The following is a 25,896-nucleotide window of genomic DNA, read 5'->3' on the forward strand; positions in this document are numbered from 1 at the left end:
TGGAAGCATTTTTAAGGCGGCCCGCCCACGTCGCCGCGTCATTGTCACGGCGACACCGCGTCATCGACGCGGCGACACCGCGGACACGCCCCGCGTAATGTTTACGCGCGGGCTTCTGTTCGATGGTGTGTATAGCCATCGAACAGAAGTCCCCGGGCAGTCCCCGGCCAGACATGTCCGATGGAAACGGTCTGCAGACCGTTTTCATCGGACATGTCCTGCCGTGAGTACAAGGCCTAAGGCCCCATACACACGACAGAGTTTCTCGGCAGAATTCACCGAGAAACTCGGTCAAAACCTGGATTCTGCCGAGAAACTCTGTTGTCTGTACAGTTTTGGCTCGATGGAGCCGCCGAGGAGCTCGACGAGAAAATAGAGAACATGTTCTCTATTTTCTCGTTGTTCTATGGGAGAAGGCGGCCCGCCGAGCTCCTCGGCGGCTTCATCCCAGAACTCGACGAGGAACTCGACGTGCTTGGCACGTCGAGTTCCTCGGCCGTGTGTACGGGGCCTAAGGCTGCTTTCACATTGCAGCGTGGAGCCGCGGTGACGGTATAGCCGCGCTATTTGTAGCGCGGCTATACTGTCGTATTTACCGTGATATTCAGGCGCTAGCGGTGAGGTTTTAACCCCCGCTAGCGGCCGAAAAAGGGTTAATACCGCGCTTTCCCATTGATTTCAATGGGAAGGCGCGGTATAGGAGCGGTGAACGCACCGCACCGCTCCTATACCGCGGTAAAGATGCGGCTAGCAGGACTTTTGGTGCGCTCCTGCTAGCGCACCGCTTCAATGTGAAAGCCTTCGGGCTTTCACATTGAACACTGCAGGGCATGATTTTTCATGCGGTATAGCAGCGCTATTTTTAGCGCTGTACCGCATGAAAAACGCCCCAATGTGAAAGGGCCCTTAATGTCTGACCTCCATATATATAATATGGAGGTCAGACCTTAAGAGCCAGATCCACGTACCGCAGCGCATCTTTCCGTCCGGCGTAGCGTATTTCTGATACACTACGCTGCCGTAACTTACAGCGTATTTTCTGTATCCTGAAAGTATTTGCGTTGTAAGTTACGGCGGCGTAGTGTAACTTTGTCGGCGTAAGGGCGCGCAATTCAAATGAATGAGATGGGGGGGGGGGGGCGTGTTTTATGTTAATACGTCTAGACCCCGACGTAAATGACGTTATTTTTGAACGGCGCATGCGCCGTCCGTGGGGGTATCCCAGTGCGCATGTTCCAAATTAACCCGCAACAAGCCAATGCTTTCGACATGAACGTAATTCTACGCAAAGCCCTATTCGCAAACGATGTCAAATTTTCAAAATTCGACGCGGGAACGACGTCCATACTTAACATTGGATATGCCTCATAGAGCAGGGGTAACTTTACGCCGAAAAAATCCTTACGGAAACTACATAAAAAAATGTGTCGGCCGGACGTACCTTTGTGGATTCGCGTATCTCAATAATTTGCATAATTGACGGAAACGCCACCTAGCGGCCAGCGTAAATATGCACCTTAGATCCGACGGCGTACTAAGACGTACGTCAGTCGGATCTAGCCCAGCTTCAGGCATATCTTGTTTTGTGGATACAAAACAAAGATACGCGGGAGCAAACTAGCAGTTACGCGGCGTATCAATAGATACGCCAGCGTAACTTCTCCGTAGATCTGGTCCTAAGAGTTTCAATTTGTATTAGACAGGCCCTTCCACTACATGGTTTTGGTAAATCTGCAGAAAATCTAATAGTGTGTATGGGGGGTCTTGGGCTTCTTTCACTCAGGCCTACACCAGTGCAAGGGCCTTGTATGCCCACATGGGGGATGCACAGATGTTGCGTGCAATCCCATTCATGTCCACCGGGGAGCAGCAGCTGTTTGTGCCGACACTGCAAGCCTCATTCCTGTAACTTACCCCTGAGTAATTATAATTGTGAATATTACTAGCTACTATTATAGCCACTAGCAGTACTGTTAGCCTGCATGGGGATACAGGAGTTATGTGCATCCCCTTGAAGGCAAATAAGGCCCCTGCCCCTAACAATCCCCCCCTCCCCAATTGTATTTTTGTTAGGGGGGGGGCGGTTACCCAGTTTTCAGACCTGATTCAGCAAAGTGACCAAATCTCTACACAAGCTCCGAATTGTGGACCTAACTTTTTATTTTCTGTTTTTGTTTCAGGTTTTTTGGAAAGTTTGGGCATTTGCCGCAGAAGAGCGGGTCCTGCCAGCACCCTCCCGTCCTATTCACCTGCCGGTGCCTTCCGAAACCGCCGCCAGCCGCGATTGTACAAACCTCAACATCCAATCCTTCTGTACAAATGGAAACTGGTGGAGGGAAAAAAAAAACTGAAATCAAACCAATTATTTTTTTTCTTGCTGTAATTTGCGTCTATAAATAAATGTTTTTTCCCTTTGTACGTGGAGACCGGAGTCTCCTTGTGATTATTTAATAATGGGTCGCGGTGGGGGAGCGATGGAGCACGCAGTGTACGAGTATAGAAGAGTTACAATGAGAGCTCAGCCATGTGTGACATCCCACTACTCCCAGGAAGAGCGCCGACTCCCGAAACACGGCGACTATTAAGTGAAGTGCCTGCTGGGTATTCAGGAGCTGCACACTTCTAATAACACAGGATTATCAGACAGGTTAATATTGCTTCTAATGTTAGGTTTCAATTCTATCTCTTTTTTCTTTTCCTTTTTAATCTGTAATTATACAAAATGATCCGTTTCCTTCGTTTGACATCAGTCCGGAAAATGCGTTTTTTTGTTGTATTAAAGAAGACCTGATCTATGAAAGCTCCTTTAGTTTTCTCTTTTCCTTTGAAAATCCTGTACCCTGGAATCCATAAAGATTGGCGCAGTGAACAAATTTGCGCCAAATTCATGCACCGGTCTATAACTTGTACTTGAATTTGGCTCGTGCTGCGCCACTTTTAGAACGCACACAAGAGACGCTTTTGCTAAATCTGTCTGAGACGGTTTGTACGCCAAAAGAGAGAGTTGGTCGTAATTATCTCCACCTTTACATTCGGTGCGATCAATGCAGGACAATGTAAAGGTGGTGCACTTTAGAAAGACCTACATTTGGGGCTAGATTCAGCAAAGAATTACGCCGGCGTATCCATAGATACGCCGCGTAAATTCCAAGCTGCGCCCGGCGTATAGATACGCCAGGCCATATTCTTGTACATTTTAGGCGGGCGGCGCGTAACCCATTTACACTCCGCCGCCCCAACCTACAGGAGCAAGTGCTGTATTCCCCAAACACTTGCTCCGTAGTTTGGGGCGGCGTAGTGTAATTGGCCCGGCGTTTCCCCGCGTAAATTCAAGGGGGCGGCTTGTATTTAAATTAAGCGCGCCCCCGATTCTAACGAACTGCGCATGCGCCGGGCTTAAAATAGCCCAGTGCGCATGCTCCAGTTCTCGGCGTAAAACGTCAATGACGCCGACGTGTGCGTCATTGACATAAAGTCGTATTCAAGAACGACGTACCCGACGGGAAAAGATGACGCGGACCCGACGCCATACTTAACATGGCGTACGTGGGACTGGCGTAAGGTTAACCCTCATATAGCAGGGGTAACCTTACACAAACTACGTTAGCGACGGTTACGCGACGCGAATTCATCTGGGAATCGGCGTATCAGGCTCATTTGCATAAACAAATGAGACCTGAACTTAAACGCCACCTAGCGGCCGGCCGGTAACTGACTTACACATGTCGGATCTTAAGCGTATCTATGCGAAAATGATTCTAAGAATCAGTCGCATAGATACGCGGGCCAAAAAAGAGAGATACTCCGTCGTAACTTTACTCAGAATATGGCCCGCCGACATTAGCCTAAGATACGACTGGCATAAGTCTCTTACACCGTCGTATCTTAGGGTGCATTCTCACGCTGGCCGCTAGGTGGCGCTCCCGTCGTTTTCGGCGGAGAGTATGCAATTACCTAGATACGCCGATTCACAAAACGTACGTGCGCCCGGCCTTCGTTTTTTTTACGTTGTTTGCATAAGGCTTTTTCGGCGTAACGTTGTACCTGCTTCTATTCCATGTTAAGTATGGACGTCGTTCCCGCTTCGATTTTTTTATTTTTTTACGTCGTATGCGTAAGTCGTTCGCGAATAGGGCTGGACGTAATTTACGTTCAAGTCGAAACCAATGACGTCCTTGCGACGTCATTTGGAGCAATGCACACTGGGATATGTACAGGGACGGGATATGTACAAAACGTCAATCACGTCAGGTCAACACACATTAACAAAAAACACGCCCCCCCCCCCCCCTTACACATTTGAATTACGCGCGCTTACGCCGGCCCCATTTACGCTACGCCGGCGCAACTTACGGAGCAAGTGCTTCGTGAATACTGCACTTGCTCCTGTAAGTTGTGGCGGCGTAGCGTAAATACGATACGCTGCGCCGCCGTTAGATTGCGCGCCCTTACCTGAATCTAGCCCTTGGTGTACAAGTCGCTGTCTGATACAAAAGATTTGGTGCAATACATTAAAGTCTCATTGTTATTTTTAAAGAAAAATAAAACAACAAACATGTTGTACTTAAAGCGGAGTTCCACCCTAAGGCCTGGTTCACACTGGTACGATTTGAGATCTCAAATCGGCGTCAATTGTCGGCAATGGCACCGTCCTAATCGGTGCGGCGCTGCACCGATTTCAAAAAGTAGTTCCTGTACTACTTAATGCAATTTCGGGCCGCGATTTTCATTGACATCTGTGCAGAAACCCGCACAGATGTCTCTGAAATCGCGCCTGAAATCAGGACTGCCAGCGGGAGTGAAATCGTGCGAGTTCAGCTGAACTCGCATGGCTTCACTCCCGCAGCCCAGTGTGAACCTGGGCTAAAAACAAATAGGTAGATTCAGGTACAATGGTGTAAACTTGTGGCGGCGTAGCTTAGCGTGTTTAGGCTACGCCGCCGTAAGTTAGCTAGGCAAGTACATGATTCTCAAAGTACTTGCCTGCTAAGTTATGGCGGCGTAGCCTAAAGTGGGCGGGCGTAAGGGCGCCTAATTCAAATGTGTCTAAGGGGGCGTGTTTTATGTTAATGGGGCTTGACCTTACGTTTTTGACGTTTTTTTTAAACTGCGCATGCGCCCCGCGCCTACATTTTCCAGTGTGCATTGCGGCTAAGTACGCCGCACGGGCCTATTGATTTAGACGTGGACGTAAACGACGTAAATCCCTATTTACGGACGACTTACGCAAACAACGTAAACATTTCGAAGCGGGAACGGCGGCCATACTTTAACATTACTATTCCATCTACAAGATGGAATAACTTTAGGCCTGATATTGCCTTACGGAAACAGCGTAAATGTACTGCTGTGGCCGGGCGTACGTTCGTGAATCGGCGTATCTACTAATTTACATATTCTACGCCGACCGCAATGGAAGCGCCACCTAGCGGCCATCCGAAATATTGCACCCTAAGATAGGACGGCGCAAGCCGTCGTATCTTAGATATGTTTAAGCGTATCTCTGTTTGAGCATACACTTAAACATAGGTCGGTGCAGATTCTGAGTTAGGTCGGCTTATCTACTGATAAGCCGTCCTAACTCTTTGTGAATCTACCTAAAAATGTTTATTAACAGCTCGCCTTTAACCACTTAAGGACCGCCGCACGACGATATACATCGACAGAATGACACGGCCGTGGCTCTGTGACCGCGGACCCGATCACCGCCGGTGTCCCACGATCGGGTCACAGGAGCTGAAGAACGGGGAGAGGCAAGTGTAAACAAACCTCTCCCCGTTCTTCTCTGTGTCAGTGATTGTCTGTTTCCCGTCATAGGGAACGATGATCAGTGATGTCACACGTCCAGCCACGCCCCCCCTACAGTAAGAATCGCTCCCTTAGGGCACACTTAACCCCTTAGTGCCCCCTAGTGGTTAACCCCTTTACTGCCTTTGTCATTTTCACAGTAATCAGTGCATTTGTATAGCACTTTTCGCTGTGAAAAGGACAATGGTCCCAAAAATGTGTCCGATGTATCCGCCATAATGTCGCAGTCACGAAAAAAATAGCTGGTCGCCGCCATTGGTAGTAAAAAAAAAAAAATTATTAATAAAAATGCCATAAAACTTTCCCCTATTTTAAAAACGCTATAAATTGAACAACTGGAGGACCACAGTTTGAAGTCCATTGGTCTATAGCAGGGGTGCCCAACCTTTTGAAGGCCGAGGGCCACTTAAGCGACTTGGTAACCAGTCTCAGGCCACAATGAGCGGAGTGAGCAGATGACAGGTCTGTGTCCAGTCTGCATATGCAAAACAGACACAGCCCAATCTACTCTATGGGCCCTCCGATCCTATCAGATAGAAGGGGGCAGATCCACTTCTTTTTTTTTTTAGCAGATCGGATTGGAGGTAGGCGGGTGTAAACGGAACAAAAGTCTATTTAGATCTGCAGCTGAATGGAGGGTCCGATTGATCATGTGAAAGGGGCCTAAGGCTGCTTTTACACTGATGATCTGTGGTCTATTGTGGCGCAGTGTATGGTTTTCCCGCCGGTTAACTGCACTTTGCCATAGACATCTATTATATTCTGCAGGTGTGGTGCACTTTCTGAAAAGCTGCTTGCTTCCTCTACTGCCGGCTTCATTTACAACACTGATGCTCTTGGATGGCAGGTCGGCAATCTGGGCTTGCAAACCAGCCATCCCAGGGCAGGAGGTCGCGGGCCACTGGTTGGGCACCCCTGGTCTATAGGGGTTGTGACCCACCACTCCTCACAGTTCCAACTGGCTCAGTATCAAACTACGGCCCTCCAGTTGTTCAGGAACTACAATTCCCATCATGCCTAGTAGGGTTGTCCCGATACCACTTTTTTAGGACTGAGTAAGAGTACCGATACTTTTTTTTATGTACTCGCCGATACCGAATACCGATACTTTTTTTAAATGTGTCCCCAAATGCAGCTATGTCCCCCCACATATTCTGCCATGTCCCCCCACATATTCTGCCATGTCCCCCCACATATTCCGCCATGTCCCCCCACCTATTCCAGCCATGTCCCCCACATATTCCAGCCAAGAAACTAGTATTTTCAGAAGGGAAGTCAGTAAAAGCAGACTGGCTTTGCAGTGCAGTAATGCAACACACATTGGCGCACTTTGTACGTATGTTTACACTGACATTTTTTTAATGGCTGCCCAATGCACTAAAGGAACACACCTGCTGCATGGTAATATTTGGTAATTATACACTTTGATTATTACTATTTGAAATTGTTATTGTTATCATTCGAGTAGTGAGCCATTGTGTGTGGTGTGTGTCTGTGTGTTAAACTTGCCTAAACATCGGCGCTGGCTCCTCTTGGTGCAGCTCTCTACGCTCCTCCCATCAGTTCCACGATGATCCCCTCCCGGCGTCAGTGACGTCACGCCGCCAGGACGAGCACTGGACTGGCCTGGACTGTAGGGGGAGTGAGCGATCATCTATTGGCTGGCCGGAAAATAGGGGCTGGAGCGGAGCTTAAGGTAAACAAATGACTGACTTGATATGCCGCTGTCCCGCTGACATACATGACAGAGAGACAGTGACAATCGCAGGTGCGAGAGACGGCCGCGGCTAAATGTGTGTCACTGATTCCAGGGGGGGGGGGGAACGCCCAAGCTTGCCCTATGGAGCGGACGCCGTGCGGGGAACATTTAAGCTTTTGTTTGAATAGCTGTATCCGCGCCACGTATAGACACTCCCCCTTGCTCTGGATCCGTCCAATCCCGCGCAAGGGGGAGTGTCTATACGCGGCGGGGATACAGCTATTCAAACGAAAGCTGTAATGTTCCCCGCACGCTGATTAACGGCGGCGGCTTTGCGGTTTGCGGCGACGGGTTTGCGGCGACGGGGGGGGGAACAAGTATTCTATTTCCGTATCGGGGGTATTTGCGGGAGTACGAGTACTCCCGCAAATACTCGGTATCGGTACCGATACCGATACTGGTATCGGTATCGGGACAACCCTAATGCCTAGTCATGTCTGTGAATGTCAGAGTGTTACAATGCCTCATGGGACTTGTAGTTCTGCAACAGCTGGAGGGCCGCAGTTCTGAGATCCCTGCTATGGATGAACTAGGATCTTGTCTGGCCATGAAGTCATTTGTTCACAGCCCATGCACCCTGTATATTGGCTGCACCCACGTCCATTCAAAAACATTCGATCAGATCTTGGAATCAAATCCGAGAACTCTCAATTGGGAAGAAAAAGCACTTCATGTCATCAAAAACCTTTTTCATTACCAATCACTGAACCGCGCACTTTAATACGCCATCAAAAGCATTTTACAACCAACCTATCCACTTCGATATTAGCTGAGCCTGGTTAAAAAGGATCAGCAACCCCCATCCCCCACACACACGAGTTTGATCGGAATATCAATCATAAAGCTGGATCAAACGTTCCAAGCTCAAGGTTTGTGATCACCTTAATAGCTCAGCGCTTGGAAGGTGACCTTTCTCTACCGTAACGTTTTTTTTTTTTTATTGAGTAAAGGAAAACATCAAAGGCGCACCCAACATGAGAATTCCGTATTAACATTTACTAATATGCAAGTAAAACACCGAAGCAGAAAAGATAAAGCCGCACTCTAGGCAAACCATGAAATACTTGTATGGGGCAGTTTTAGCTGCCAAAGGAGAGTAACACATCTCTGCCAATCAGGAGACCCCGTTTGTCTCAGTTGCAGTTAAGGAACATTTTACAGGTCTTGCCCCTCCCACAGCCTATGACAGTACAGTCAGAAAAAATGATCAGCTATTCGCTCTGCTCTGTCCTCCCTATCCTTGGTAACCTACAAATATCACAACTGATTGGCCCCTTGTGCTGCTGTTTACAAAATAGGGGATTGTTTTATGGCATTTTTATTAATATTTTTTTTTTTTTTTACTACAATACCCCCCTCAGCCCACCACACAGCACCCAGAGAAAATTTCTACAGGCAACTAAGTTCACTCTGAAACCCATCTCCATCGATGCCACAAAAAATATCATCGGTACTCTGCAAAACAGCACAGCGCCCAATGATATTATCCCCACTAAACTGCTGAAGGAATGTGCCGACATCCTGGCACCACCCATCACACAGCTTATAAACCACTCATTTAAGGAAGGCACAGTGCCATCCCTGCTGAAAGAGGGCACAATCCAGCCCATCTTGAAAAAACCTAACCTGGATCCCAAGGACCCAACTCACCGTCGCCCCATAACAGGCCTAAATGTCTTCTCCAAGGTAATGGAAAAAACAGTGGTACAACAGCTGCAACAGCATCTAGATACCCACAATCTACTGGATCCATTACAATCAGGCTTCCGTCCCGGACACGGGACAGAAACGGCTTTACTCAAAATATGAGACGATGCTCTTGAGGCCGCAGACGAAGGAGAATCTTGTCTCCTGGTTCTGCTGGACCTGAGCGCAGCCTTTGACACGGTAGACCACAAACTGTTACTGAGGCGTCTGGCTGAGGTAGCAGGAGTCGCAGAAAGTGACATACCATGGTTTTCCTCCTTGGAAAACCGTTCACAAACAGTTAAACTGGGATCTGAGAGATGCACGGTGTCATGTGGAGTCCCCCAAGGATCCCCCCTGTCACCGGTGCTTTTCAACATCTATCTTCGCCCTCTCTTTGATATTATCAGTAGCCAAGAACTACTTTATCACTCTTATGCAGACGATACGCAATTGTATTTTCGCATCTGCAACAAAAAGGATCATCATCTCAGTTTAGAGAAATGTCTCTCTTCGATAGAAAACTGGATGACTAAGAGTTATCTTAAACTCAACAGTTCAAAAACAGAACTTCTTATTTTTCACGCCAGCCGAAAGAGTCAACTGGCAACAACCTGGACACCCCCGCCCATTCTGGGCCAAATCATCACCCCTAGCTCCAAAGTCAAAAGTCTAGGAGTCATTTTTGACACCTTCATGACAATGGACGCACAAATAGGGTCAGTAGTCAGCGGAGCGCACCATCTGTTGCGCCTACTACGCAGACTTATTCCATTTATCCCCAAAGAAGACGTAGCAGTCGTGGTGGGAACAATTGTGAACTCCAGATTGGATTACGCAAATGCTCTTTACCTCGGACTCCCAAAGTACCAAATCTCCCGTCTGCAAGTCGTTCAGAATACGGCCGCCAGACTGGTGACTGGGAAAAAAACATGGGAATCAATCTCACCTTCGCTGAGAACCCTTCACTGGTTGCCAGTAAAAGACAGAATTGCTTTTAAAGCACTCTGCCTGACACATAAGTGCATCCATGGGAAGGCTCCGCAATATCTTTGCGACAAGATAGAACCCCACAATTCCAATCGCCTTCTGCGATCTACGGGCCAAAACCTGGTCAAGGTACCCAAAGCAAGATACAAATCCAAAGGAGAAAGAAGATTCGCGGTCCAGGGTCCAAGACTATGGAACGCTTTACCAACCAGCATTCGGTTGGAGGAAAACCACCTGGCCTTCAGAAGACAGATTAAAACTCTGCTCTTTTGATGTCAAGAGACACGAACAACTAGCGCCCAGAAGCGATTCAGTTCGCATGTGCCGCGCTATATAAGTTTTTCATTCATTCATTCAATGGCGGCGATCAGCGATTTTTTTCGTGACTGCGACATTACGGCGGACACATCGGACACTTTTGACACATTTTTGGGACCATTGTCATTGGTACAGCGAAAAAGTGCTATAAAAATGCATTGGTTACTGTGAAAATTACACTGACAGTGAAGGGGTTAACCACTAGGGGGCGCTGTAGGGGTTAAGTGTGACCTCATGTGTGTTTCTTACTGTAGGGGGGCGGGGCTGGACGTGTGATGTCAGTGATCGTCGTTCCCTATATCAGAGAACAGACGATCACTGCCACAGAGAAGAATGGGGAAGGTGTGTTTACACTCACCTCTCCCCGTTTTTCAGCTCCTGTGACCGATCGCGGGACACCGGCAGCGATCGGGTCCCGTGGGCGCGGTCATGGAGCTTTGGACTGGGTCGCGAGCGGCGTGCTCGCGCTCCAGGACTGGGCTCTTAAAGGGCGTATATATACACGTCCATTTGCCCAGCCATGCCATTCTGCGGACGTATATAATCGTGCGGTGGTCCTTAAGTGGTTAAAGTGATATTTCTTTTAATTAACAAACATGTTATACTTACCTGCTCTGTGTAATGGTTTTGCACAGTGCAACCCAGATCCTCCTCTTGTCGGGTTCCTTGCCCGCGCTCCTGGCCCCTTCTTTCTGACAAGTACCCCCCACAGCAAGCATTTTGTTATGGGGCCACCCAAGCCAAGCCGCTGCTCTGTGTGTCCCTTCCGACACGGTGCTGCTGCTTGGCCCCACCCCCTCCTGATTGGCTCACTAGCTGTGATTGACAGCAGCAGGAGCCAATGGCTCCTGCTGCTGCCACCAAAAGCCAATCAGGAGTGCGAGTCCCCAGAGAGGCAAGGCTCTCCTGGACACCACTAGATCAGGAGGGAGCTCAGGTAAGTATTTGGGGGGGGGGGGGGGCTGCACACATAAAGGTAAAAAACCTTGTGCCTTTTATAACTACTTTAAAGTGATATTAAAGCCTTATTTAAAAAAAAAAAAAATCATGTTCTACTTGCCTGCTCTGTGTAATGGTTTTACACAGAGCAGCCCCAATCCTCCTCTTCTCAGGTCCCTCATCGATGCTCCTGCCAGGTGCCCCCACAGCAAGCTGCTTGCCCCCTAAGCTTTGTGTCCCCATTTATACACAAAGCCACAGCTCGGTCCTGCTGCCTCCGTCTCCTGATTGGCTCTCACTGGCAGTGATTGACAGCAGTGGAAGTCAATGGCTGCCAAAAGCCAATCAGGAGTCCCCAGAGAGGCAAGGCTCTCGGACTTTGCTGGATCGAGAGGGGGCTCAGGTAAGTATTAGGGGGGTCTGGGAGCTGCATACAGAAGGTTTTTATTCTATGCATGTAGGTAAAAAAAAAAAAAAAGCCTTTACAACCACTTTATATTCATCAGTAATGTAAGAATTATACCACGCTGCACTTTACCTACACTGGGCACAGCAACACGCTCTATTTAGTGTAGGGGCCTTGAAAGCAGAATGAGCATTCCCGTGCATGGGTGTATGGTTTAGTATACCCGTGGGAATGAACCCTTACCCTCACAATTGGTGATGCCTCCCACCCAAGCTGGCGTTAGTAAAGCCGACACACTCCTATGCGTTTTTTTGTTGTTCTGTTAGAGAGCTGAACCCGTCTGGAAAGTGGCTTCTTATCTACACCTTGCCCGGTTGGCCTCCCTAAATAGTTATACGGAATTTATTGTATTCCTGGCACTTGCAGGCCCTTTGCCACACAGGAGTTCTAATACTACGCTGCAATGCCGCCATATTGCATCTCCATCTGTATACTTGGGTGGATTCCAATGTTATGGCCCCATTACTTGCCCTATTCTTATCCCTAACCAGGTGCTTTTTTGTTTCCTGGAATATCCAGGAGACTTCATGACAAAACGGAACCACTTGCTGACCAGGCTTTTCCTGGCACGTTTTGTTCTCAAGTTTAAAATCAGTATTTGTTGCTAGAAATGTACTTCTAACCCGCAAACATTATACGTTCTTTGTTTCGCAGAGACTAGGGAATAAGTTGACGATCGTTGCAATTTTTCTGTCGCACAGTATTTGTGCAGCAGTTTTGTAAGCGCACAATTTTATTGTATATCATGAAAGATGAGGCAACGGCGAGTAAATAGTTACCGACAGGGCTCAAGTCCTGCGGGAACGCGTGGGAACGGAGTTCCTGCACTTTTTTTACAGCAGGAACTCGGTTCTCTTTGCAGGACTGGAGCAGCCGAGCCACCCGAGCCAATCCTTCACTAAGCGGCGATGCCCAGCTCGAGTCACTGTCAGGGGCAGGCGAACCTTAGTAATCCTTTATGTTACTGGCCGCTTTATGAACTTGCTTCTTTCTAAATCCCGCGATAACTTGCGGCAGACCTTCGCAATGTCTCCTGGGAAAAATGACAAAAGCTCCCAGGTGACATTGCGGCATTAAGGAAGTGACGGAATACCCGCACACTACCCGATGAATCCATATACAGGAAGCGGCCAGTAACATAAAGGATTACTAAAATACAGTGGATCGGTAAAAAAAAAACATGCGGTTTAGTAATTATGCATTTGAGCTTATCTTTTTTTTTTTTTGGTGGGGGAGTGGATCTTGGGTGGGAGTTCCCACACTTTTTTCCCCAGGACTTGACCCCTGGTTACTGAACATTTCATGCTTTAAAATTGCGCATGCTCATGGAATGGCAACAAACTATCGTGCTTAAAAAATCTCCATAGTTGACGATTTAAACACCTACAGAGGATGTCTGGCGCTAGAATTGTTGCTCTCGCTCTAACATTTGCGTCGATATCTCACGTGTGCGACTTACGTATGTGTTTGCGATTGCGGTTCCCCGGCGGTCATCGCACCCGCCGAGCACTTGAATCGGCTTTGTGGGTGCGTGCGTGTGCCTCCAGTGGCGCATGAGCCCCTAGTGGCCACAGGGCGAAGAGACGCAATAACGTAGTTTCGTCCAGCCGAGCCAAGCTGCGGCAGCTATTCGGCAAGTGGTTAAAAAAAAATATATTTTCTTATTTATATTACATTTTATACTTAAATTGTCCCTCCAATTTTTTTTTTTTTGTTCATCACTTATACTCCTATTACAAGGGATGTAAACACACCTTGTATAGAAAAAAGGATGACAGGTCTTCTTTATGGAGAAATCTGGGGTCAAAAAGACCCCCAATCTCTTCTTTGTCTTTAAAAGCAAAAGATCAGAAGATCTTTTGCTTTAAAAAATGCATTTTATTTCCAGCCAAGACTGGAAGTTACGATAGAACGTCGCTCTGGTCCTCCAAGGTTATAGAGACGATCAACGAGTAACTACTCTTTGAACACCTATGGGAGCAGCTGGCCGCAACGTCTGATCATTTCTTAGGCAAACCGGCGGGAAACTGTAAGCCCAAGAAGCCGGCTTGTCCCCACTCCGGAAAGCATTCCAGTGGCTCGTGAGAAAGCAAGCCGCTGTCTGCAAAAAACTATACCGGGGTTTTGGCTGATATCTTCAGCCATATATATACGTATTGTGGTCACCAAGTGGTTAAGAAATCTAAAGCCTCGTACACACGATCGGATTTCCATCGGACAAAGCGCAGGACTTTTGTCTGTAGGGCGTTTGCATACGAATTGTTGGCCAACAAACTACGTGTTTTTTCAGCTCTTTAGAGCCACCCTTTGGGCAACTACTGCTAATGTGTTATGGTTAGCATTGCTTCTGAGTAGGGTTGTCCCGATACGGATACTAGTATCGGTATCGGGACCGATTCCGAGTATTTGCGGGAGTACTCGTACTCCCGCAAATACCCCCGATACCGAAATAGAATATTCCCCCCCCCCCCCCTCCGCCGCCGCCGCATTCCCCCGCATCCCCGCTTGGTTAATACGGGCTGGGAACATTACAGCTTTCATTTGAATAGCTGTAGTGTTTCCCGCCGCGCCGCGTATAGACACTCCCCCTTGCTCGGGTTATCTGTCCAATCCTGAGCAAGGGGGAGTGTCTATACGCAGCGCGATGCAAAAGACTACAGCTATTCAAATGAAAGCTGTAATGTTCCCCGCCCGTATTAACCAAGCGGCGGCACGGTGCAGCAGCATGTACGGTAAGGGTGACATGGCTGGATATATGGGGGGGACATGGCTGGGGACATGGCTGCATATGGGGGGGACATGGCTGCATATGGGGGGACATGGCTGCATATGGGGGGACATGGCTGGATATGGGGGGACATGGCTGCATATGGGGGGGACATGGCTGCATATGGGGGGACATGGCTGGATATGGGGGGGGATATGGGGGGGACATGGCTGCATATATGGGGGGGACATGGCTGCATATATGGGGGGGACATGGCTGCATATATGGGGGGGACATGGCTGCATTTGGGAACACATTTAAAAAAAAGTATCGGTATCGGCGAGTACTTGAAAAAAAGTATCGGTACTTGTACTCAGTCCTAAAAAAGTGATATCGGGACAACCCTACTTCTGAGCATGCGTGTTTGTATGACAATTGTCCGATGGACCATACAAACGGACGGATTTTCCGACAACAGCCTGCCATCGGAAAATCCGATCCAAGCCATTATCCTTTTCCTTCACCTTTGTACTGGACATCGCCTAATTACAGAATCATTTATCAGCTACTTCTATGAATGAAGCTCGTTCCCTTCATTTAGAAAGGCCCTTCACCTCATTGCGTAATGACTTTTAAAATCTTCTTGCTACTCTTGCAACACCTTAACGGTATGATTCATACCATGATAGACCCAGATCTAGCCAGATTAATGCCCCATAAAACCGCAAATATAAAACATCTTCAAGTGTTTAACATACAAATTATTTACGTCACTGCTGGCACCTAAGTCATGGCCACCCTTGATATAGAGAAGATATTTGACCAAGTGGATCTGTGGCCTAAAATGGGGGAGTTGGGATTTCGGTGTCAATTCATTCATAGGATAAAACCTCTCTATAGCAAGTCAATGTCGGCTATTTGGAGGGTGGGAATTAAACTGGACTAATAAGGTGGAATTTTGGGGGTACAAGTAACTAGTGTAAAAAAATCTATAAATATTTATTTATAAAAAGCACATGTGAAAAAAATTGTATACGCAACTTTGTAAATCAACTTTGCACACAGGAGGGCGACGCTAAGAGCCGGTTAACACTGGGGCGACTCGTCAGGCGGTCGTGTCCCATTCTATGCAATAGAACCATTCTAATAGGAGCGACGCAAGTCACTCAGACTTAGAAAAAAGTTCTTGTACGACTTCGGGGGCGGCTCGCGGCGATTTGCATTGACTTCTATACAGAAGTAATTTTGCTAATCGCCTCTGATGTCGTCTTCAGGGCGACTTGCAGAGTCACCCCCGAAGTCGTGCCGCCGCAGTGTGAACCGGCTCTAATGCATGATCTCCTTCATGCTCTTTTCCTCTCTTCCCCTGGCGATCTACATTGCGGATGTCAAGAGAACGCCGCATTTTTGGAAGGGATTACTCCTCTTTCTGCGCTGAGGTGGCTACCTCCCCTCTGGTGCTTAGCTTCTAAGCAATTTGACATGTGGAGCTCTACGAAGTCAAGGGGAATTTAGAGGAACATTGAATGGGGTTCTCGTCGTCCATCTATTGCGGTTTACCAACCGTTTGTGTCATAGTCTATCTTTTTTACCACTACATACAAACGAACACCTACCCTATGCCCAGGAGGCTGGCTAGGTAAAAGTTGTGTATATACTTTTTTCTACTACTGAAGGTCGGATTAACGTTTTTTCGGAAATTCGAAACATGTCGAGAGTAAAAAGCAAGATCTACCGCTTCGCTTTTTGAACTCGGTTTCAAGAACTAAGGGCCAGATTCACAGAAGAGATACGACGGTGTATCTCTGAGGCCCCGTACACACGACAGAGGAACTCGACGTGCTTGGCACGTCGAGTTCCTCGTCGAGTTTTGGGATGAAGCCGCCGAGGAGCTCGGCGGGCCGCCTTCTCCCATAGAACAACGCGGACAACGAGAAAATAGAGAACATGTTCTCTATTTTCTCGTCGAGTTCCTCGGCGGCTCCATCGAGCCAAAACTGTACAGACGACAGAGTTTCTCGGCAGAATCCGGGTTTTGACCGAGTTTCTCGGTGAATTCTGCCAAGAAACTCTGTCGTGTGTACGAGGCCTGAGATTCGATTGTCGTATCTATGCGCCTGATTCATAGAATCAGTTACGCATAGATAGCCCTAAGATCCGACAGGTGTAATTGACTTACACCGTCGGATCTTAGGCTGCAATTCTAGGCCGGCCGCTAGGTGGCGATTCCATTGCGGTCGGCGTAGAATATGCAAATGACTAGTTACGCCGATTCACGAACGTCCGCTTTGCCCGTCGCTCTAAATTTACGCCATTTCCGTAGAGATACGTGGGGTAAAACTAAGGGTGCCCTCTAGGTGGCCTAGCCAATGTTAAGTATGGCTGTCGTTCCCGCGTCGAAATTTAAAATTTCACGTCGTTTGCGTAAGTCATCCGTGAATGGCGCTGGACGCCATTTACGCTAACGTCGAAACCAATGACGTCCTTGCGACGTCATTTAGCGCAATGCACGTTGGGTAATTTTACGGACGGAGCATGCGCAGTACGTTCGGCGCGGGAGCGCTTCTAATTTAAATGGTGCCCGCCCCATTTGAATTAGGCCGGCTTGCGCCGAGCGGATTTACGCTACGCCGCCGCAAGTTTACAGGCAAGTGCTTTGTGAATCAGGCACTTACGCTGTAAACTTGCGGCGGTGTAACGTAAACGGGTTACGTTACATGGCCACAATTGTATGTGAATCTGGCCCTAAAAGTTTATATATACCCTCTGATGCTACATGTTCTCATGTTATGAGTGTATCTGCATAAGTATGAGCTTTTTGAAATATCTTTTACTATATGTACGGAGATCATATGTTGATACTATACTGATTTACAAAGTTGTGTATACAATTTTTTTCACATGGGCTTTTTATAAATAAATATTTATAGATTTTTTACACTAGTTACTTGTACCGCCAAAAGTCCACCCTATTAGTCCAGTTTAATTCCCACTCTCACATTATTGGGACATTGGTACACTAAAATAATGCATCTACAGCAATTAGTCGTCCCCACTTTTTCTCTCTTCCAAATGTAAGAAGACGGGGTTTCCCTCTTTCCCTGGTACCATTTGCCATAGAAATGGAACCTGCGGCTGAGACATTTTAAGTTTCTCCACACACAGCTGGCTAGAGGGTAGCATTGCTTTGAATCTAATGAAGTTAAATGAATGAAAAGTGAAGGTGTCAAGCAACTTTTCCCTTTTCCCCAATTGGATGCATCAATCTAACCAAATAAAAATTTTGTCAAAATTTACATACCCATTTTCCCCGCCGATATCAACCACCTAAATCCATTAAAACTTTGCAACAACTACGTTTTCTCTAATCAAGAAGTGGAAAATGAGGGGTTCTGTTGAAACCAAACCACGGTCAGGTAGACCAACTAAATATTCAGCCAAAACTGCCAGGAAAATTGTTCGGGATTTAAAGAAAAATCCACAAATAACTTCAGGTGAAATACAGGACTCTCTGAAAACATGTGGTGTGGCTGTTTCAAGATGTACAATAAGGAGGCACTTGAAGAAAGATGGGCTGCATGGTCGAGTCGCCAGAAGAAAACCATTACTACGCAAATGTCACAAAGTATCTTCTGATGGGGACACTCGTGAAAGGGGGCAACTCTGATGGGGACACTTGTGAGAGGGGGCACTCTGATGGGCACACTCGTGAAAGGGGGCACTCTGATGGGCACACTCCTGAAAGGGGGCACTCTGATGGGCACACTCCTGAAAGGGGGCACTCTGATGGGCACACTCCTGAAAGGGGGCACTCTGATGGGCACACTCCTGAAAGGGGGCACACTCCTGAAAGGGGGCACTCTGATGGGGACACTCGTGAAAGGGGGCAACTCTGATGGGGACGCTTGTGAAAGGGGGCAACTCTGATGGGGACGCTTGTGAAAGGGGGCACTCTGATGGGGACATTCGTGAAAGGGGGCACTCTGATGGGGACATTCGTGAAAGGGGGCACTCTGATGGGGACACTCATGAAAGGGGGCACTCTGATGGGGACACTCGTGAAAGGGGGCACTCTGATGGGGACACTCGTGAAAGGGGCATTCTGATGGGCACACTCGTGAAAGGGGCACTCTGATGGGCACACTCGTGAAAGGGGCACTCTGATGGGCACACTCGTGAAAGGGGGCACTCTGATGGGCACACTCGTGAAAGGGGGCACTCGAGTTTAAAATAATGAAATATTGAAATGGGGGGAAAAAAAGCCCCACTTATTTCATATATTGTGACTTGAGGGGATGTATTTATACAAACTTGTAGCGTTTTTGAAAGAGTGATACCCAGTACCCCCCTCTTCTGATATCAATGTAGGAAGATGGAGAAAAGCTACACCACCCCCATAAAGGCTACACAGTGAAAAGTCCATTTTATTCCTCGCGTTGAAAAATATAACTCTTACTAGTAACGTCCTTGTTTACATTATATATAATTCTAGAACATGGCATACTACATTTTATTAAAATAAAACATTAACATAAACCACGTTTTCGTCCATTTTGCGGCCCTTTCATTTTCCCTTGTAGACCTCTAGAAACGCCGGGAGAAACGCCCAAAAAGAACCCCCTTCGTCACCTTTGTCTGTTATTCACGCCTATATTTCTAAATACAAAACTAGAAAGAACCTGATTGCACCTTATAAATAACAAATCTGCTGATGTTTGCCCTCTTTTATGCTTCTCGTAAAATCGTTTACTGTTTTTACGGCTCGCCTGAAAAAGTCATTCAGTTTCACGCGCACTGCAGGAGTGATCGGTCCCCCAGGTAACATCTCTACCTAGATCTCCATGGTCAAGGAGAAGATGGATCACATCGGTGTCGGACTGGTGTGCGCTCTGCTCCTACTGGTCCAGTATGGTGAGTCCTTTCCATTGGGCGTGATCCCAAAATGTACTATAAGTGGTGACAGAGAAGCTTGCACCCAAATTTATGCTCAACGTTCACTCTAGAACCAGCCGAGATTTGAACCGTCTAGGGCCGATTTAAAGGAAAATTATGCTGATCACTTTTTTTTTTTAAACAATAGATAAAAAAGGCAAAATTATTTGTTTTAAGCCGGCCATAGATGGGAGTGATTTTCTTTTCTGGTTTCAGGAAAGAAAATTGCTCGATTCCCCTATAAACATGGACATGGTTTCCAACAGCAGCCACAGCGCTGCTGTTAGAAACCATGGGGACCCATAAAGACAACCTGACATGGGCCCCTATACAGTGGAACCTTGGATTACGAGCATAATCCCTTCCAGGAGAATGCTCTTAATCCAAAGTACTCGCATATCAAAGCGAGTTTATCCATAGAAGTCAATGGGGTGGATTCAGCAAGCAATTACGCCTGCGTATCCATAGATACGCAGCGTAATTGCTAAGTAGCGCCGGCGTATCGACTTTCTGTATTCAGAAAGCTTGATACGCCGACTGTAGCCCAAGATATGACTGGCATAAGGCTCTTATGCCGTTGTATCTTAGGCTGCATTCTTACGCTGGCCGCTAGGTGGCGTTCCCGTAGTGGTCAGCGTAGAGTATGCAAATTGCATACTCACGCCGATTCACAAACGTACGCGCGCCCGGCGTTCGAGTTTTACGTCGTTTGCGTTCGTCGCTTTCTGCGTAAGGCTGCTCCTGCTATTAGGAGGCGCAGCCAATGGTAAGTATACACGTCGTTCCTGCGTCGCGATTTTCGAAATTTACGTCGTTTGCGTAAGTGAATCGTGAATGGCGCTGGACGCCATTTACGCTCACGTTGAAGCAAATGACGTCCTTGCGACGTCATTTACCGCAATGCACGTCGGGAAATTTTCCCGACGGAGCATGCGCAGTACGTTCGGCGCGCGAACGCGCCTAATTTAAATGATCCACGCCCCCTACGGGATCATTTAAATTACGCGCGCTTACACCGGCCACTTTTACGAAACGCCCCCGCAAATTACGGAGCAAATGCTTCGTGAATGAAGCGTAGCTCAAGTAATTTACGGAGGCGTAGCGTAAAAACGGTACGCTGCGCCGCCGTAGTTGTGCGCTCCCCTACCTAAATCTACCCCAATGGAAACAAAAATAATTTTCTCCAGATTGACTTCTATGGCATGCAATACCGCATGTGGCCAGAGGTAGGGGGGCGCCAGAGAGCCTAAGAAATACTCGGGGACAGCTCGGCTAAACGTGAAAAGGCTCGGGAACTGAGCCCCCGCACCTCAGGCCAAATGCGGTACTGCACACCGATGTGGGTTGATTCCTGCTCGTTTTGCAAGACAACACTAGCAAACCGAGTCAGGCTTTTAAAAAAAAAACAAAGTGCTCGTATTACGAAACGCTCGTTAACCGCGTTACTCGCAATCCGAGGTTTCACTGTAAATTCATTGCTTCACCTATGAAGGATTGGTACTGATCATTTAGAAAAGGAGGGGGCTGGTAAATATGACATATTTAGCAGGCCCTTCCCCCACTCTCCATCTTGAAGGATTGTGTGCTTGTGACTGCCGGCTGGAAGGAGAGGAGGGAAGCCAGAAGCACTGGAGGGGGCACACCGGGGGGCCTGGGCAGCAGAGGGAAACGTATGGTGCACATGGAGGGTGATCGGTGGGGCAATTTCCGGAACTGATCCCCTGTGTGGCTCTCTCTCGGTGGCTGCTGAAAGCCAATAGGAGGGAGAGGAGAAGAAGCAAGCAATCAGCTGCTGCAGACCGAGCCATACAGGGGGATTGGTCCCCCGCAATGCTGATCACCCTCCCTGTCCACATCCAATTCACCCTGCTGTCTGGGCCCCCCTGCTGGTCCAGGACCCCGTACAGGAGGACCAGTGTTATCCTTTTATCCACGGCCCTGCCTCCCCATACATGGTTTGAATCTTGGCTGGTCCCTGCTGAACCATCCAAGATTCGATCAGTCTATGGTCGGCTTTAGTTTTGTATATAGCGGGGAAGGGTTAAATCCTGTGTGTTTTTTATTGCCGTCTATGGGCCAAATCCACAGCCCCGCAGCGCAACGTAACTTAGGAAATTTGCGGCAGTGTAACTTAAATCACTTAAGTTAGGTATCGATCCACAACACACTTACCTGGAAATTTGCGGCGGTGTAACTCAAATCCGTCCGGCGCAAGGCGTGCCGAATCTAATGGGGCGAGTCCCATTTAAATTAGGCGCGCTCCTGCGCCGGACGTACTGCGCATGCTCCGTCGGGTAACTTACCCGACGTGCATTGCGCTAACTGACGTCGCACTGACGTCATTTGCTTAGACGTTAACGTAAATGGCGTCCAGCGCCATTCACGAACGTCTTACGCAAACGAAGTAGAGTTTAAAATTTCGACGCGGGAACGACGGCCATACTTAATAGGGCTTAGTCAAATAGGACTCAGCTCTATTTGTACGCGGCGTAACTCGACGTAAATGACGTAGATTTAGCGCGACGGGCCCGTCGGAACGTTCGTGGATCGCCGTAAGTGTTCATTTGCATATTCTAGGCCGGCCGCAATGGCCTCGCCACCTAGCGGCCGGCCTAGAATTGCATCCTTAAGATCCGACAGTGTAATTCAATTACACATGTCGGATCTTCTGCCTATCTATGGTAAACTGATTCTGTGGATCAGTTCCATAGATAGAAACAGGGATACGACGGCGTATCCCTTTTGTGGATTACCCCCTATGTTCCCATTGGGGGAAATTGCCCCTGTGTTTTTTCTGGCAACCATTATAGATGAGGCAAAAGAAAAATACAAAAATACTATGAGCTGACCAGTAGGTAAGGGAAAATCCTCCAACAGGGACACCTGTTTATGTGAAATCTCCCCATCTCATCATCAGGAAATGATGGGAAATCTCCCCGTCTCATCATCAGGAAATGATGGGAAATCTCCCCGTCTCATCATCAGGAAATGATGGGAAATCTCCCCAATGGTACACAGGGAGCAAAAAATAACCCAACAGGGGTTTTGACCCATCCATATTCTAAAAATTAAAAAAGTTTGGGCTTTACATACAATTGCGTGCGTTTTCAGTAAAAAGCGGTCATATCTGCAGTACATTAGATATTGTTGCCAACCTTGACTCTGTCCTTATACCACCGTAACACGTAGTAGCGCAGCATGTATATGTTCATTTTAAATAGCACCTTGATGAACCCTCGGAACGAAGCTACAGTAAGGTGACCAGATTTTTTAAATGAAATCCGGGGATATTTGTTTTTACTAGTAATGGCGGCAATCGGCGACTCTCTGCCCGTCGCCGCCCGCCTCACAGCCTGTTAAGTCTCACTCTCTCTGGGCCCCGGCTACTACTGGGTGGGGAGCGGAGGAAGATCACTCCACCAGGGAAGACAAGGAGATAAGCAGGCAAGCGGCTGGCCGGGATTTGAGCCAAGGCAGAAGAACATGCGAGCGGAGCTGAATGGGCACCCGAAACTGAAGAAATATTCCCTCCGCTCCGACCAGCACATGATCATCAGAAAGGGGCACAGATAATGGAAAAAAATACAACACCCTAAGCTAGTAGGAGCCGCGGAGTGGGGGTGTGGAATTCAGATTTTTTTTTTTTTAATTATGCACTGACTGTCTTTGAAATTTCCCCAGCCCCTGTTCAAATCCAATCCGGGGACAGACTTGGTCCAGGGACAGTGTCCTCAATCCGGGGACTGTCCCCTGAAACCGGGGATGTCTGGTCACCCTAAGCTACAACAATGACAAAAGCTCCCAGGAGACATTGCGGCATCGAGGAAGTGACGGAATACCCGCACACTACCCGATGAATCCATATACAGGAAGCGGCCAGTAACAAAGGATTACTAAGGTTCGCTTGCCCCTGACAGTGACTCGAGCTGGGCATCGCCGCTTAGTGAAGGATTGACTCGGGCGGGTCGGCTGCTCTCGGATGCTCTAGTCCTGCAAAGGGAACTGCGTTCCTGCTGTGAAAAAAGTGCAGGAACTCCGTTCCCACGCATTCCCGCAGGACTTGAGCCCTGACCACAATGACCATTGTGTATCATACAAAAAAAATCAGCAGCACTTTAATTTGTGTGCTTTAAGGTTCATTACAGCTCAATTGTTTTGAAAGGTCTTCCTAAAGCAACGCACTTCCACTCACAAAAACCTGTGTGGTGCGACGCATTGCATTCAGAAGCAACTGGCCTTCCAGTTGGCTGCCGTGGATTCTAGGTGCAGGGGTTGTAAATTAGGGTGACCAGACATCCCCAGTTTCCGGGGACAGTCCCCAGATTGAGGACGCTGTCCCCGGGTTTTGTCCCCGGATTGGATTTGAACGGGGGCTGGGGCAATTTTAAAGACAGTCAGTGCAGAATTTAAAATAACAAATCTTAATTATACCCCCCCTCCCCTGCTCCTATTAGCTTAGGGGTGTATTTTTTTCCCATTATCTGTGCCCCTTTCTGATGATCATGTGCTGGTCGGAGTGGAGGGAATATTTCTTCAGTTTTGGGTGCCCATTCAGCTCTGTTCACATGTTCTTCTGCCTTGGCTCAAGTCCTGGCCAGCCGTCTGCTTGCCTATCTCCTTGCCTTCCCTGGTGGAGTGATCTTCCTCCGCACCCCACCCAGTAGTAACCTGGACCCGAAGAGTAAGACTTGACAGGCTGTGAGGCGGGCGGCAGCGACGACGAGCAGAGAGTCAATGATTGCCGCCATTACTAGTAAAAAAAAAAAAATATGTCCCCAGATTTCATTTTAAAAATCTGGTCACCTTATTGTAAATGCGCAAGAATACGGTCAGGTAGACTTTACTAACAGAGACGGCCTGATTTGTGTCCCATTTTGAAGCCCCCTTGCTTGATAAAATGTCTTTAATTCTGTCTTTGCTCGCCTGTAGATGTTCTGGAGAGCAGATCCCATACCATTGTCATTACGTGTTTTTTTATGTTTGTGAACTATTCCCAGGCAATGGAGCAACAGTGAATGTAACAAGTCCAAATCCTAGTCCACACGTACTGACCGGGGATACCATCAACCTGACCATTTCCTACAGCTCAACCCCCATTCTGATAATATGGGCCTACAAGGACATCGACAACCTTCTGGCTGTATGGACAAGTGGAGAAAAATCGATTGATGACAAATACAAGAATCGGCTGACGCTACAGGAAAACCAGATATCTATCCGAGATTCCACCCCGGCGGACTCTGGAGTATACCTGGTCAGAGTTCGTGATGCAAGTCGCAATTCTGGTGAATATAACTTTACAGTGGATGTCAGAGGAGGTGAGTCTGCGGTTTGGCTAAAAGTAAAAAAAAAAAAAAAAAAGTCCAGTATGTGCTTGTATATTTACTGGGCCGAGTACTGGGATTTGCAGCAGACTACGGTAATAGACTATCACTAGTGGAAGAGCCGAGTACAACATCTCTCAATGTCCTTCATAGATTTTAGAGTGCATGAAAACCCCAACAAATCAACTTCTCCATTTTGGTCTGTTAAAGGAGAAGTACAGCCAAAGTTCATTTAGCTGTGGATCACAGGAGTGCAGTTCATTCTCCATGCCTGTGACCCGTTTTCAGCAGACAGCAGACTGAAAGCCCTGTGTCAGCTGATGTCACAGAGCCAGTCCAGGCTCAGGAAGGATCCAGACTATACAGTAGAGATCCACCCAGATGCCTGGACCGGCAACTAGGATTGTCCCAATACCACTTTTTTAGGACAGAGTACAAGTACCGATACTTTTTTTTAAATGTGTCCCCAAATGCAGCCATGTCCCCAAATGCAGCCATGTTCCCACAAATGCAGCCTTGTCCCCACAAATGCAGCCATGTCCCCACAAATGCAGCCATGTCCCCACAAATGCAGCCATGTCCCCACAAATGCAGCCATGTCCCCACAAATGCAGCCATGTCCCCACAAATGCAGCCATGTCCCCACAAATGCAGCCTTGTCCCCACAAATGCAGCCATGTCCCCACAAATGCAGCCATGTCCCCAAAGAGAAAGCCAAGCCCTCCCCGCCGCCGCCTAGTTGATCAGCGCGGGGGAACATTACAGCTTTCATTTGAATAGCTGTGTGTTCTCCGCTGCGCCTCGTCATATATAGCCCCTCCCCCTTGTCCGGGCACTTTGATAGACAGATCACCCATCCAATCCTGGGACGGGTGATCTGTCTATCAAAGTGCCTGGACAAGGGGAAGGGCCTATATATGACGAGGCTTGGCGGGGAACACACATCTTTTCAAATGAAAGCTGTAAT

At 47.9% G+C, this 25,896-nt stretch overlaps 2 protein-coding genes across 2 annotated transcripts in view; both read left to right on the plus strand.

The window, feature by feature from the left end:
- The window catches only part of ETFB (electron transfer flavoprotein subunit beta), a 76,122-nt gene extending 73,319 nt beyond the window's left edge, over window positions 1-2,803 (plus strand). Inside the window, exon 4 of the mRNA XM_040326985.1 lies at window positions 2,181-2,803. The gene's annotated coding sequence lies outside the window, so the exon portion shown is untranslated. The remainder of the gene's footprint in view (window positions 1-2,180) is intronic.
- Window positions 2,804-19,424: 16,621 nt separating this feature from the next.
- The window catches only part of LOC120916345 (hemicentin-1-like), a 31,055-nt gene continuing 24,583 nt past the window's right edge, over window positions 19,425-25,896 (plus strand). Inside the window, exons 1-2 of the mRNA XM_040327257.1 lie at window positions 19,425-19,584; window positions 24,603-24,923. Coding sequence (XP_040183191.1) covers window positions 19,515-19,584; window positions 24,603-24,923 — 391 coding nt within the window. The 5' untranslated portion in view covers window positions 19,425-19,514. The remainder of the gene's footprint in view (window positions 19,585-24,602; window positions 24,924-25,896) is intronic.

This window comes from Rana temporaria, chromosome 10 (assembly GCF_905171775.1).
Source record: "Rana temporaria chromosome 10, aRanTem1.1, whole genome shotgun sequence".
NCBI classification, from domain to species: Eukaryota; Metazoa; Chordata; class Amphibia; order Anura; family Ranidae; genus Rana; species Rana temporaria.